Source organism: Bombyx mandarina, chromosome 19 (assembly GCF_030267445.1).
Source record: "Bombyx mandarina strain Sakado chromosome 19, ASM3026744v2".
In the NCBI taxonomy this organism is placed as follows: domain Eukaryota; kingdom Metazoa; phylum Arthropoda; class Insecta; order Lepidoptera; family Bombycidae; genus Bombyx; species Bombyx mandarina.
In genome coordinates this window covers 8,466,189-8,481,567 of record NC_143225.1, presented here as the reverse complement: position 1 = coordinate 8,481,567, position 15,379 = coordinate 8,466,189, and the positions used below count along the sequence as shown (strand labels likewise).

Below are 15,379 nucleotides of genomic sequence, written 5' to 3'. Positions count from 1 at the left end.
AATCTATAAACAAAAAATGAAGTTCTTAGAATCAAAATGCATAATTTGATTAGGTAAAATAAGTTAACTAATATTAGTTAGTTTTACTAATAGTAGGTATTTTAAGCCCAGACGAGTACCATCCTACCTATTTTCGCCACAAAGCAATCATGGTAATACATTCCAATTTGAAGGGAAGAAATAGTCTTTTTACAGTAAAATTGAAATTTCGACAACTACTCTCAAGATGGTTGAACGTGATAACCACTCCCATTTAAACAATTAAAAAGTTAACATTTACAATTTAAATAAGTTATCATTTAGTCCAAAACATTTCTCACGAGAGCTTGTAAAGCATCAAACAAATTCGCTACTTACTTTTCCGCGGCATTATCAGTGTCGCCCATTTGTTTGTCAGCGTCGTCTTCATCGTCCTCTTGTTCAGAATCGTCACCTAAATTTAATAAGATATAAATATTAAAATGATGTATTCGGGTTACATAGGTTTTGAATGAAGACTCATCAGTTTGATGCCCAATTCTACTACTTATGTAATCAAACAATCATTTTATTACCTCAATGTCAATGTTTTTGACAAAACAATATTAGGTTTTTAAATATTATTAATTTGTTAAGCCAAGCGTAGATTTTTGTTAACTTTATTATGTTTATTTAGTAACCAATATAACTAATCTTATAATATCGTAATAACCAATTTTATTTTTTTCTCGTAAAATATTATAATTTTGTAGGGAATGTCCTTTAATACTCGTAATTTAGACTAAAACAAATATTGTCGTTTACAAAAGAAGGAAAAAAGAAAACACATTTCAAGATGATCGAAACTCATCCTCTCGGGATTTTAATGATAGCTTGCTTAGGGGGATCATGCTTCGAAGATTAGAATGACTAGTTCAAACAACTGAAAAGAGCAACACTGAGTACTGATTATAGCCTACATTAGAGTCGTAGCGTTTCATAAGCACTTGTGAGAAAAATAAATATATTAAGAATTAAATGTTTTATAAAGTTAATTTTTACTAATTCCTGAATGTTAAATCAACTAATAATAAGCAAAACTTCGACATTAATATTTATTTTCCAAATAGGAATTGTTAAATTATCAACAAATGTCTAAGATATTATTTTTATACACTTTTTTTGCAATAATCTGAATTTGTTCATGAAAGCTTTAGCTATTTTTTTCACGACTACAATCATTTCCAAACATAGATTATAAATGCTATACAATCCTAAAACATCAAACATCCAGATTTATACACCGACATCTTGATGAATGTTAAAGACGTTTAAGGTTTAAATACGACAAACTATCATCACAGTATACCTTTTTTGTCAACATCTTGCAAGTGAGAATCGAAATCATCAGTCATGTTTACACCCTTTTCTTCTTCTTTACAATCCCTATCTTCTTCTTTCTGCTCTTCTCCTGGACGTTGAGCATCATCTAATTGGTCCTTACGAACAATAAAGTTGGGAAAATTAGTGAATGTTACATTATGATGAAACAAAATATATTTCCACTTTAATGATGTCAATATATACCTGATTTTCTATTTTATCTGATACATCTTTCTGTCCCTCTCCCTCGCCTAACCCGACACCTCCAGATAATTTACCTGGTCCACCCTCACCTTCACCCTCCTCCATATCTAAATCAGAGGGTTTGCAGAATCTAAAAATAATATGATATTATATTCTATAAATATATAAAAATGAATTGTTGTTTTTTTTTTTTTTTTTTTTTATTGCGTAGATGGTTGGACGAGCTCACAGCCCACCTGATTTTAAGTGGTTACTGGAGCCCATAGACATCTACAACGTAGATGCGCCACCCACCTTGAGATACAAGTTCTAAAATCTCAGTATAGTTACAACGGCTACCCCACCTTTCAAACCGAAACGCATTACTGCTTCACGGCAGAAATAAGCAGGGCGGTGGTACCTATCCGCGCGGACTCACAAGAGGTCCTACCACCAGTAATTACGCAAATTATAATTTTGCGGGTTTGATTTTTATTACACGATGTTATTCCTTCACCGTGGAAGTCAATCGTGAACATTTGTTGAGTACATATTTCATTAGAAAAATTGGTACCCGCCTGCGGGATTCGAACACCGGTGCATCGCTTCAACACGAATGCACCGGACGTCTTATCCTTTAGGCCACGACGACTTCATGACTTGTTCGTTAGTCTCGCTAAAACTCGAAAACGGCTGGACCGATTTGGCTAATTTTGGTCTTGAATTATTTGTGGAAGTCCAGAGGTTTTAAAAAGATGAAATATGAAAATACTCGAAATTAAATAAAAATAACAATTTTGTTTTTCCTTTGATGTGTCCCCCATCGGACGGATTCCTTTTGTTTGTTTTAAGTTTATTTTATACAAAAGTTTAGATCTTTTATTTATCGATTGAGGCATTACGAAGTCGTTCGGATCAGCTAGGATCATATATAAAAAACTCAATTTACAGTATTGTTAGTAAAATTCATTGACAAAATATCATTAATTAATACTAATTAATATAGATTTTTAATGATTTCGTACGTACCCTTTGGACGATAAGTCGGAGAATATTTTCAACAAAACGGATAACATCTTACAAGACACTCTATGGACAGCTACTTTTTGAGTTACAAAATATTGGACGAATAACATAGTTTGTTCCAATATCGGTACAGATCTCATCACAATGTCCTTTACATCGCGAACATCGCCTCCACTAGCCAAATATTCTACATAGTTGTTCAACAGGCCGGATGTTTTATTTATTAAAACGTCTAATTGTAGCATTTTTGAATCATTCGATATTTTATCTTGCAAAAGCTCTTTCAAATGTTTATCTTCAAGTATATCTTTGGATTCTTTTTCGCTATCAATTATCTCATCGATAGCATTAATGACTTCAGTGCTTTCATTCAAATTATCTCCCAAATGTTTCTTGTATATTGATTGTATAATTAATAGCATTGTGGCTATTAGATCTTCTGTTTTACTTATCACGACATCCCTCGAAATTTGTTGAATACTTATGTCGTTGTTCCTGTCCAAGCTGCCTAGTTGTACCAAAGTTTGTTTCAAATATAACGATAAATCTCTTATACTTCTCAAGATTGGATGTTCTGGGGCCGCAAAGCCGATTTCGATATTCAATACAAATTTGTATTCGTCTAGAATGGCCTCTATTTCGTTGATCATAGTTTCTAAATTAGCGTAACATTCGTCAACTACGTCCATATGATTTTGGGAAACCAACGGGAGCTCCGAGTTTAGTCCTATTTTCTTTGGTATAGTACAGGACAACTTGAGCAGTGCACTTTTCTTTTTATTAACGTTCGTTATTAGAGATTTTATTTTTTTATTAAGTTCACACCATTCGTCAGAGTTTTTGAAGCACTTTACAATTTGAGATCCAGATACTATTGAGTCGAATTCTGGTTCTACATCTGATCCCAGACCTTGGTCTGGACAAGATTTTAAAACTATATTAAACTGTTCTAATACAAGGCTGCAATTTGCAAAACACTCGCAAAGAATGTCAATTTTCGAATTTATTGTAGATATGTTGATGCCGTCCGTATCGATGTCTAAAGCGCTGGTCAGATTCGTTGTGACGGTTCGTAAATCGCAAAGCAAACGCGAATATTTTGATATTGATTTCTTCTGTGTGTTTGTTAGTTTCTGAAAATTTTTATACGTAATGTATCACTTTATTTGGTTTAAGCGACATTTTGAAGTCGTGGTCTAAAGGATAAGACGTCCGGTGCATTCGTGTTGAGAGATGCACCGGTGTTCAAATCCGCAGGCGGGTACCAATTTTTCTAATGAAATACGTACTCAAGAAATGTTCACGATTGACTTCCACGGTGAAAGAATAACATCGCGTAGTAAAAATCAAACCCGCAAAATTATAATTTGCGTAATTACTGGTGGTAGGACCTCTTGCGAGTCCGCGCGGGTGGGTACCACCACCCTGCCTATTTCTGCCGTGAAGCAGTAATGCGTTTCGGTTTGAAGGGTGGGGCAGCCGTTGTAACTATACTTGAGACCTTAGAACTTATATCTCAAGGTGGGTGGCGCATTTACGTTCTAGATGTCTATGGGCTCCAGTAACCACTTATCACCAGGTGGGCTGTGAGCTCGTCCACCCATCTAAGCAATAAAAAAAAATTATCTTTGTAAATAAGATGCATTTTATTGGGTATTAGCATCAACAATTCAATATTTTTAATTTAACTTCAATTAAACTTCAGCTATTTGAATGGATTACTCCAGTTTTTCTGTTAGGATATTTTTTCCAAATTTTAAACTTTAAATGACTCTCCTATAAAGTTGTAAAAATGTCGCTTAAACTAAATAGCTTTTCACTTCTCGAAATATTTTTATACGATAATTTCGAATAGTTAAATTTGACTTAGGCAACTACTGCGAAGGCTTAAAAGACCATTTTCTCTTTAAATCATATTACTGGTCACACAAAATAAAACAAGTCTTCTGTTATGAAGTCGAATGATAGATAGAGATATGAATGTAAATTTAGATTTTATACTCACCATTAACTGAGCGGCGAAACCTTTACATCTCTCTATGTTCTGCACGCCCAAGTCTTCGTGCGGTGATTGTAGAGCTAACGTTAAGAATCGGTGACGTGCTATATTTTTTTGGAAGTATTTCTCGCAACCGGACCAGAGCAACGACAGCGAAGCGTCACAACGTCTAAAATAATTATTATATTATACATACTTATATTATTGTCCTATAGAAGTTTTATTAATTAATCAAATATACCCAAGAAAAATTGAAAAGTTCGGGTCCTAATTCCAAAATTTCCGATTAATATCCAGAATAAAAGGGGTAATGAAATATTTTCTTTTGTTATGAAAGCATGTATGCACCTTTATTCATATTAAATACATACGTTTCCATAAAATATTATAGATGAATTATGTTAAATAAATAATTTAAATGCTCTCATTTATTATTAGGTTAGCACGTGGGCGAAAATGTACTTAAATGCAATAAAATATATTGTCAAGCGGACATTTTATTGATCTGAAACTAGACTAGTGTGACTTTTTTAATTTTTTTTATTGCCCTAGTAGACAGATGAGCACACGGCCCACCTGATGGTGAGTGGTTACCGTCGCCCATAGACTTCAACAATGCTAGGGGCAGAGCCAAGCCGCTGCCTACCGTAATGTATAAAGTCTATTGTTCTGTTTGAAACAGATTTTTTTACCAGGAGCATTAAATAATAGACCTTGATAGTAGAAAACATGCTTACGCAATTCACATGCTCTGGATTGTACTGTGTAAACGAAATCTTCGAATACCAATAAAACTAGTAATATTAAATCGTACCTGCTCTTCAAGTATCCCATGGCGGCATCTAAGTCAACGGGCGGTATCGTGAAATCGTACAGGTCATCTGACGTTGACAGGATAACCAGCCCCGTTCGATAGTTGAGGCCCAATTTGGCGAGGTACTTGAACAAATCGGCGAGTGCCTTGCGCTTTTGTTGAATTATATTTTTCGCTTGAGATTTTTGTTTTTCTTTGGCCAGAGACGTGTCGACCTGTAAAATCATTTCATGAACTTTTCCTACAGGTTTTTCTTTATGTGCAATGTATGAATTGTATAATACAATGTGTAATTTCAAAGAGAGTTCACTTTTTTTATTACGTAGACATGTGAACGAGCTGGCGGGATACCCGACACTAAATCATTACCCTGGCCTATATAATTACATTCAAGCTGGAACTCTTTTTTTTTTATTGCTTATATGGTTGGACGAGCTCACAGCCCATCTGGTGTTATTTTTTTTATTGCCTTTGTTAAGTTGTTTGTTGTGTTTGTTGTTAAGTGGTTACTGGAGCCCATAGACATCTACGACGTAAATGCGCCACTTTCTAAGGTCTCAGTATAGTTACAACGGCTGCCCCGCCCTTCAAACCGAAACGCATTACTGCTTCACGGCAGAAATAGGCGGGGTGGTGGTACCCACCCGCACGGACTCACAAGAGGTCCTACCACCAGTCCTAATTACGCAAATTATAATTTTGCGGGTTTCATTTTTATTACACGATGTTATTCCTTCACCGTGGAAGTAAATCGTGAACATTTGCTGAGTACGTATTTCATTAGAAAAATTGGTACCCGCCTGAGATTCGAACACCGGTGCATCGCTCAACACGAATGCACCGGACGTCTTATCTGTTTCGTGGCAGTGATAAACTAGAGAGAGTGTATAATTAAAAATCTCTCTTGACTGCCGCGTTGATCTAGTTGTACCTGTTTTTCTCTTGTATTCACGTTTCCTGTATCCATCAGTGTGATTAGTGCGAGCTTTTTAACGTTCTCGATAGCGTAAAAGTTAACTCAAATTTGTATGGAGTTGAAACGTTCCAGCTGCATACAAATTACAATTAAATTAAATTATAGTCATCTAGATTAGTTTTTAAAACAAAACCTACATACCTCTAAAGATCCTAGATGCGTGTTCGTCTCAATAATTGTCGTCACGAAATCGTCCAGAGCTTGTACCAGTGACGGATATCCGGTATTCGCGATCGTATCCTTACAAAGGGTCTTCGCTTTGTTGAATAAACTAGGAATTTTTGCTAGCAGGCTTCCTTCCGCCAAAGCTTTGGACGGCTGCTCCGCTTGATCTAAATATTTCTGGATTCAAAATGATTTATGAAAATAAATGAAATTATTAGTGATGTTCATGTTCTGTAAAGCAAATGTTACTGAGTTTCTATTGTATGATTTTTTTTTCCATTGTTTACAAGATTCTATTCAAATATTTCTTGACGTAGGAAGTAAAAACTTACATACGAATTGACGACTTTTTAATACATAATTTATATAATGCCTTTATTAAATCTATTACGAGATGAATTCGACACAATCTAAGAATGTTAAGGGGTAAAGTGAGAAATTTTATTAAGAGTTTTATTGAATAAATCTGTTATTTGTTTTAATACGCATGCATTTCGATTTGATTAGTATTGTATTAGTATTATTTAGTATATTACCTCCATGTTATTAGGCTGCAAACGAAAATTTTGAAACTATTAGTATATAGTAAAAGTGTATTAGAAAAAGAATAAGAATGAACATGCAAACAAAATTCATTAAACAAAACTTATAAATAATTTTTGTGTTAAATTATCGTTTCTCGGGAATGTTAATGTTCTCTTCCATTTAAAGCAATTTCAAAAACAAGACAAAACGTGTGTATCAAAATGTATCAGTAAGTTATAAGTAAAAGCTCTTGTGCAGAATAATATAAAGTGAAATTGTTGGAGTACAATAGACCATTAAGCAATTGAATAAACTTAAAACTAAGAATGTAGTTTTAGGATTAAACTAGTGCAATCCGGTTACAATATAATGTGACCATCGCTATTTGTTTGAAAAAAAAACCATTAATTTATTCAAGCTACTCGCGCGCCACCTATCGGACGTTGATGGTACTTTGGCACAAACTTTTCCTTGAGTGCCGAAAATAACTACCGAATTTTATCACAATCGAATAAATTATTTAAAACTCACAGATGACAAAAATAGAGAGATTTATTTTCATTCTATAATAAAGTATAATAATTAATGGAAACAAATCCCGCACGGTGATCCGATCCCTAATTGTGTTGTGATTGTGAACCTTGTGTTATAGATAACAGAGACACTAATATAAGTTTGAAATATAGATATATATCTATATATTAATTCGTAAAGCAAAAACTTTGTATTCCTTTTTACGTTTAATGTATAATAAGGATTATAATAATGTAAAAGGGAAGATATATAAGACCTTAATAAGGCCTGCCGTCTTGTATGGATCAGCTTGTTGAACAACTAAAGTGGCGGATGAAAGGCGATTGCATGCAACAGAGATGCGAATGTTGCGATGGATGTGTGGAGTAACGAAAATGGATAGAATACGGAATGAATATGTTAGAGGAAGTCTGAAAGTGGCACCTGTGACAGAGAAGCTGAGAAGTGCGCGTTTGGGATGGTATAGACATGTGATGAGACGAAATGAAAATGAGGTTGGTAAGAAAATGTTACCTATGAATGTGGAAGGATACAGAGGAAGAGATAGACCTAAGGGGAAGAGGAATGTGTGAGTCACATGTGGAGCCCGTGACCTGCCGCCATTTCATCCATCCTGCGTCAATTCTGTGCCTCACAGTACGAAAGCCCGTAAAAACACTATACTATTATAATAATGGAGGAAAATAGTCCTAACAAAAGTGCTCCGTAAAGGTCACGATCCTCAGCACTGAGGAATTCATCGCACGGAGGAGGATTATAATAATGTTCAGGATATTGACCTTGATATTCCTTGGCAGAACGAGATGGTTTTGTGGGTCGATCATGTACGCGCCCCCCGTTGGAGCCGTCGCTGTGGCCCTTTTCGGCCTGTCCCATATGCCGACGTGATCTGTCGTCACGTCCGAAGTGCTATCCACCAGGCAGCTTAGAACGCTTTCCTTGAGCACTTTCTAGAAATAAATATTATTTTAGAAACAGCTGTATGTGTGTTAAACTGCGGGCATTCATTGAGAATTGAAGACGAGTGGACGAAGGGGATATGATACAATTTGTTAATTTTTAGAAAACGGCCAACAAACTTAAACTCGGAGTTTTAAGGTCTAATATGGTTTATAGGCACATAACACCTTCATTCAATGTAAAAAATCAAAAATCTTAAAAATGGTACTTAACCCCTTTATCCACTCATGTCCTCAATTATACTGTGTTTTTTTGGTAAAAGGTTAGAATGAAATATGTTTTATTAATGTTTATTTTATAGACGAGTGAACGAATTGTCACTTCACATTTCCAACACCGGAGTCCAAGGACATCAGAACGTGAATGTCTCCACGCCACTTGAAACATAAGGTCTAAATCTCAATTGTACAGTATAACAGCTGCTCTAGCCCTTCAAACCGGAACGCATGACAATTTCACAAGAACTATTCAGGGCGGTGGTTCTTACAGGTGGTAGGATCTGTGAATCCGCACGGGTAGGTACCACCACCCTGCCTATTTCTGCCGTGAAGCAGTAATGCGTTTCGGTTTGAAGGGTGGGGTAGCCGTTGTAACTATACTGAGACCTTAGAAATTATATGTCATGGTGGGTGCCGCATTTACGTTGTAGATGTCTATGGGCTCCAGTGACCACTTAACACCAGCTGGGTTGTGAGCTCGTCCACACATCTAAGCAATAAAAATAAATAAATAATAAAAGTGACAAGCTCACCTCAAACTCCTTCGTGTGTTTATGTAAAGCTTTATGAGCTTTTTCGACAGTGTCTTTAACACTCCAGTAGCTGAGATCGCGATCCCAGGTGCAGATCTTCACGTAGTCGCGCAGTTTCTTTTCTATGGGAGCGCGTTTGTCCTTTATCAGTGCCAGTACTTGCCCGCTGAATTGAGCGTAGTAATTGTACGTATTCCACAGTATGGAGAGGAGTTCATCTGAAAGATATAATCGAGATTAAAAAGTACTGTCACTAAAAAAACACAATCGTTCAGCGATTCTTTCAGTGCTTCTTGTGTGAGAGGCCTTACGTTTTTTTTTTTTGAAGTGAAAACTTCTTTAGAATCGTTGTGATTTCAAACCGGATGCAACGGAAAAAACGACAGGTAAGAGACACAAATACAAAAATGTGTAGGATGAAGCCAGCAAAGAATGAGACAGAAATATACATACTATTTAATACAGCGCCATCTGTGAGATTTTTAATACTAACGTGTGTATGAAAGCTCTTGTAGTGAATTTTAATTTAGGATTATACGTGAAATTAAAATATCAATTCACAGAGGGCGCTACCTTACAATTATTTACTAATGACAAAATTTTACATATTCTTCTCAGGACGGAGGCTAGTTCTTGTGAATTGGCGGTAGTTCTTTTGACGTTCAACAAGTATGTACTTTCATTTATGTTGAATAAAATTTTTTTGATTTGATTTGATTTGATATACTTAAGACGTTTAGGATAATTGTATTTTAATTTTGGAAGGTTTCACTTCTACCACGTGTGAATTGCACACATGTATTTTTTTTTTTGTATCTTGGTTGGGTGGGCGAGCTTTCGGCTCACCTGGTGTTAAGTGGTTACCGGAGCCCATAGAGATCTATAACTTAAACGCCGCCACTCGCTATGAGACAAGAGTTTTAAGGTCTAACAGTACAACGGCTGCCCCGCCATTCAAACCGAAACGCATACTGCTTCGCGGCAGAAATACACAGAGTGATGGTACCTACCCGTGCGGACTCACAAGAGGTCTTACCACCAGTAATTATGCAAATTATAATTTTGCGGGTTTGATTTTTATTACACGATTTTATTCTTTCGCCGTGGAAGTCAATCGTGAACGTTTGATAAGTACATATTTCATAAGAAATTTTGGTATCCGCCTGCGGGATTCGAACACCGGTGCATCACTACATATGAATACACTTAAATACTCTTAAGGATAATTTTAAATAAGACACCAATAAACTCCCTTACCTCGTCTCGGACTAGACTCAAGGTGTATTAAGTGACAATGATACACGTACAATATATCCAGTCTGACTTCATACTCGGCCAAATTAGATTTTTCCATGAAATCCTTCAATACGGATATAACCCTGTCAGCTGGGACGGGCTCATCAGAGGTCGTGTCGAGGTAAGTTTTTATCACGGAATATAAGTAAAACCAGTATTTGTGGGCCTCTGATTGTTTCCTGAAAGTAAAAACGTAGAATTATTAAGTTTATTTGAATTCATTTGGCATAACACCACCAGCCTTTGTCGCTTTGCTTCCTTACGTATAGTTTATATATTACCTCTTGTGAGTCCGCACGGGTAGGTACCACCACCCCACCTATTTCTGCCGTGAAGCAGTAATGCGTTTCGACATGAAGGGTGGGTCAGACGTTGTAACTAACTATACTGAGACCTTAGAACTTATATCTCAAGGTGGGTGGCGCATTTACGTTGTAGATGTCTATGGGCTCCAGTAACAACTTAACACCAGGTGGGCTGTGAGCTCGTCTACCAATCTAAGCAATAAAAAAAATAAAAATAAAAAATTATAATGAATACCTTTGATAGAGATTGTTCAGGCACTCCTTCCAATGAGCCATCTCAAGTTTTCTCCAGTTTATAATTTGTTGTCCAACGGCCAATGATATTTCAATTAAATTGTTGCCTTTATGAGCGTTTTTGTTCCATTCCTCAATCTTATCTCGAAGCAACTCAAGACCGGTCAAGAAACGCGATACCGGGCTCACTAGCGGGAAACATAGTATCCTATTCACTATTATGATTATCTGAAAATAGTAACTAAATTAACTACAGACATTATTAACAGTTTAAATTTTACTTGTGTTTTAATCCAATCTATTGTAGTCACAAGTGTTTTTTGTATTGCTTAGATGGGTGTCTGAGCTCACGGCCAACTGATGTTAAGTGGTTACCGGAGCCCATAGACATCTACAACGTAAATGCCGCCACCCACCTTAAGACATGAGTTTTAAGGTCTCACTTTTAACAGTACAACGACTGCCCTGTCCTTCAAACCGAAACGCATTACTGTTTCACGGCAGAAATAGGCAGAGCGGTACCTATCCGTGCGGACTCATAAGAAGTCCTAACAACAATAAAAACATAATAACTACATTATTCAGAACAGTTAGACTATTACTCATGTTTAAATCCAATCTATTGTGATCACAGAAAATGTGAGGATACGTAAAATGAAAATCTACTCTATAGTAATGTGTAGTCCCCTCGAAAATCCACCAAAATGGTGAATACGGTATGTGGCGTATGAAAATCACCGTTCTGGCAACCACGACAATTCATTTAAAAGCTTTATGCTCGGAGGTATTGTTTGGAAGCTCCAGCTTTTGCTTTTCAATTTGCCTGCCTACTATTAGGAGCCGGTGCATTCATCCAGTCTTTCTAAGAATCATTTTTAGCGTCGGACAACGGAAACCCTCCACAACTCTTGTGTAACCAAACCGAAATTGTAATTTTTTTACTGGTGGCAGGGCGTGTAACCCACACGGATAGGTACCACCAACCTGCCGATTTCTGCCGTGAAGCAGTAATGCGTTTAAGTTTGAAGGGCGGGGCAGCCGTTTTAGTGTAAAAACTGAGACTTAGAACTCATGTCTCAATGTGGGTGGCGGTATTTAGGTTGTTGATGTTTATGGTCCGGCAACCACTTAAGACCAGGTGGACAATGAGCTAATCCACCCATCCGTCATTAAAAAAAAAGTTACATTGTTTTTTATTTATTCTACTCATAACTCTAGACATGTCAGTTGATTCATTTAATTGATATACCTCCTTCAAAGTCGGAAAATCTGGCCATTGATCTAATAATTCATTGGTGCTCTCTTTAACTTTATGTAGCAATGGCACACATTGTTTTGTTTCCGATACCCACGGTGACCGATAGAAATCGGCTTTGCCGCTTGAGAATTCTGAAATATAACAAAAAAACAATGTGTTATTCTTCTTACCCGACAATTCCCAATTAAAATATAGATCAAAGTGGTTAATTCAATGTCGATAGAAAAAGAAAATGAGTTTCACCTTGTCCGTTAACCTTCTCTTTAATCTGCGATATAATAACCATTAAGCTGGGTGATAGGATTCCTTCAAAATCTGCATCCAGAGCCTCCCAGCTGTTCTGTATGACACGACTGAATGTCGGATAGCGTTCAAAGAAAGCGGACACTACATCATTCCCGACCAACTTTTTTCGACTGGGTAACCATTCCGCTTCAGTCATGTGACGTACAAAGTTCGAATGCCATTTATAAATTAAAGATACGTCGTCTAAAGAAATTAGTTGCTTTAGTTTATTATCGGTCAGTGGCTTCTGTTTGACCGGTTTCTGTTCGAGAGTCGGAGGTTTGAACTCTGAGAAGTCTTCATCTGAGTACGAGGGGAACATTTCGAGAATTTCTTCATGAGCCATAGCGTCCTCATCTTCATCTTCGCATTTGGATCTAGAATGTAATATTCATAATTTGAGAAACGGTATTAATCTAGAATTACGTAAGTTTTAAAGGGTCACAATTGATTAAGTATCACAAGGAATTGTAATGGACGGTAAAATATGATGATTTGATGATGATTTTATTGTTACTATTTAGTAGCGTTAAAAAAAACCTTACATATAAAAATTATCAATCAATGCAAATCAATCAAAATTAAAATAAAGTAATTTATTGAGGTAGGACATCTATTCAATAAGTTTATAATAGAATATTATACGTACTTCGTGACATACAAGGCCTCGTCATCTTGTTTTTTCTTTTCAATGTCTCTCTGCTGTTGATCCCAGGCGGTGACGATAGCGCTGAGTGTACAGAGCATGGCTTCTACCGACATCTTATCGATCTTCTCTGATGCAATACAATGCATTTTTAATTCCACTAAATTCATTTTTAGCACACTGCAAAAAAAACATACAATGGATATCTAAAACAATTTTATAACAAGCTATATTATAACCTTTATATGTCATAGCGCTCGGGAAACACCGTGGAGGGGAGCTCATTCCACAGCCGGATGGTACGTGGCAAAAAAGATCTATGGAAACGCACTGTGGATGACCGCGGGTGGCTCCAGATAGTATGGATGAACTCTACTCCGATCGTGGGCGGTGCGATGGTAAAAACGAGATGATGAGATCATCTCAAACAATTCCTCAGAGCACTCCCCATGGAACATACGGTACAAAATACAGAGGGAACTTACTTATACATTCGGAGACCAGAGGTCATAGTCGACAACAACGTAAATGCGCCACCCACCTCGAGATATAAGTTCTAAGGTCTCAGTATAGTTACAACGGCTACCCCACCCTTCGAACCGAAACGCATTACTGCTTCACGGCGGAAATAGGCGGGGTGATGATACCTACTCGTGAGGACTCCCAAGAGGTCCTACCACCAGTGATTACGCAAATTATAATTTTGCGGGTTTGGTTTTTATTACACGATGTTATTCCCTTACCGTGGAAGTCAATCGTGAACATTTGTTGAGCACGTATTTCATTAGTAAAATTGGTACCCGCCTACGGGATTCGAACACCGTTGCATCGCTACATACGAATGCACCGGACGTCTTATCCTTTAGGCCACGACGACTTCAAACAGTCTACAGTATTGGTCCAACTACAGTATTGGTCCTTCATCGTGGAAATGATTCGTGAACACGAATTAAATACATATTACATTAGCAATATTGGTAGGTACCAACCTGTCTGAGTGCGGATATCGAGCATCGGAAACTTTGAGGAAAGTGGCGGCATTAATGCTGTAATGTCTTATGGGCCGACTCGTGACCGTAACGTGTGGCAGTTTACAAAAAAAGAAAAATTCATAAATATATACATAAATATTGTACTTACGAAATCCATTCCGACTCAACATTAAATGTATCCACGTTCGATCCCAGCAAATTCTTGTTCAAGAACTGAAGGAATTTCGGATTCACGAAACGATTCAAGTGCTCTCCTTTCACGTCCTTATTCGGTATTCCAATTGGGTACTCTATCAAAGCCGATACGATTTCTCTCTGTGTCGGCCCTTGTTCGATTTTAACCATTAATTCCTTTATAACATCGCTTATACGTGTAACGCTATACACAGTTTGCGATAAGGAATATTGTAAGGGCTTCGCTAAATCGGGGAAAGCGTCCGAATATGTTTCGGTGATCTTCTTATAAAAAGCTTCAACAGAATAAAGCCACGAAGCTGTTTCTTTGACGACCGTATGTGCGTTTTGTACGAGTGATTTGTTCGGTCCCGCGCCATTTTGATATAAACTATTTGATGCGGTTATCAAGTTGACGGCAACGTCTTTGACCGTTTTCTCTGAGAGCACGGATTTAGCGAAGTGTTTGCAGTCCTGAAAGACAAAGCTAGTCAATAATACGTCATTTTTTTAATAAATGCATTAGTAGTTTTAACAGTTGGTATAACCATTTGGAACGCCTTGTGGTGAGCGATAAAATAGAGGGGAAAAGGCCTAGGGGTAGAGGTCCCAAGCGATGGTCGGACCAAATAGCGGAGGAACTGGGGATACCTATCAGCGACGCACTCCACCGGGCTGCAGGGCGGGATCGATGGAGACAGTTGGTTGACGAAATCGGACGGAGTCACGATCCTCAGCAGTGAGGGACCGATCGAAGAGAGAGATAACCATAGTCCCAGTAAATACTGGAAGAGGTCAGTAGCCTTCATGCTTGAAAAACCCCCCGAAATGACTGGTTCCACAATGCAACAGTATAATAGTAACGAATATTTGGTATAATCGGTATATTAATTGTAACGTCCATTTTCGAATTAG

The 15,379-nt window shown here is 37.1% G+C and overlaps 1 protein-coding gene across 2 annotated transcripts in view; it reads right to left on the bottom strand.

Annotated features, from left to right (window-relative positions):
* Window positions 1-15,379, bottom strand: part of LOC114252893 (midasin) — a 44,326-nt gene that overhangs the window by 10,948 nt on the left and 17,999 nt on the right. The window contains exons 15-30 of one of the 2 annotated variants that reach the window (XM_089735286.1): window positions 14,439-14,938; window positions 13,302-13,478; window positions 12,611-13,029; window positions 12,359-12,498; window positions 11,111-11,337; window positions 10,532-10,749; window positions 9,275-9,492; window positions 8,343-8,513; window positions 7,041-7,055; window positions 6,481-6,681; window positions 5,364-5,578; window positions 4,556-4,718; window positions 2,554-3,683; window positions 1,546-1,675; window positions 1,328-1,457; window positions 358-433 (exon numbers count right to left, since the gene is read on the bottom strand). In XM_089735286.1, the coding sequence (XP_089591412.1) occupies window positions 358-433; window positions 1,328-1,457; window positions 1,546-1,675; window positions 2,554-3,683; window positions 4,556-4,718; window positions 5,364-5,578; window positions 6,481-6,681; window positions 7,041-7,055; window positions 8,343-8,513; window positions 9,275-9,492; window positions 10,532-10,749; window positions 11,111-11,337; window positions 12,359-12,498; window positions 12,611-13,029; window positions 13,302-13,478; window positions 14,439-14,938 (4,130 nt within the window). The remainder of the gene's footprint in view (window positions 1-357; window positions 434-1,327; window positions 1,458-1,545; window positions 1,676-2,553; window positions 3,684-4,555; window positions 4,719-5,363; window positions 5,579-6,480; window positions 6,682-7,040; window positions 7,056-8,342; window positions 8,514-9,274; window positions 9,493-10,531; window positions 10,750-11,110; window positions 11,338-12,358; window positions 12,499-12,610; window positions 13,030-13,301; window positions 13,479-14,438; window positions 14,939-15,379) is intronic. The other variant, XM_089735287.1, reaches the window with a different exon arrangement.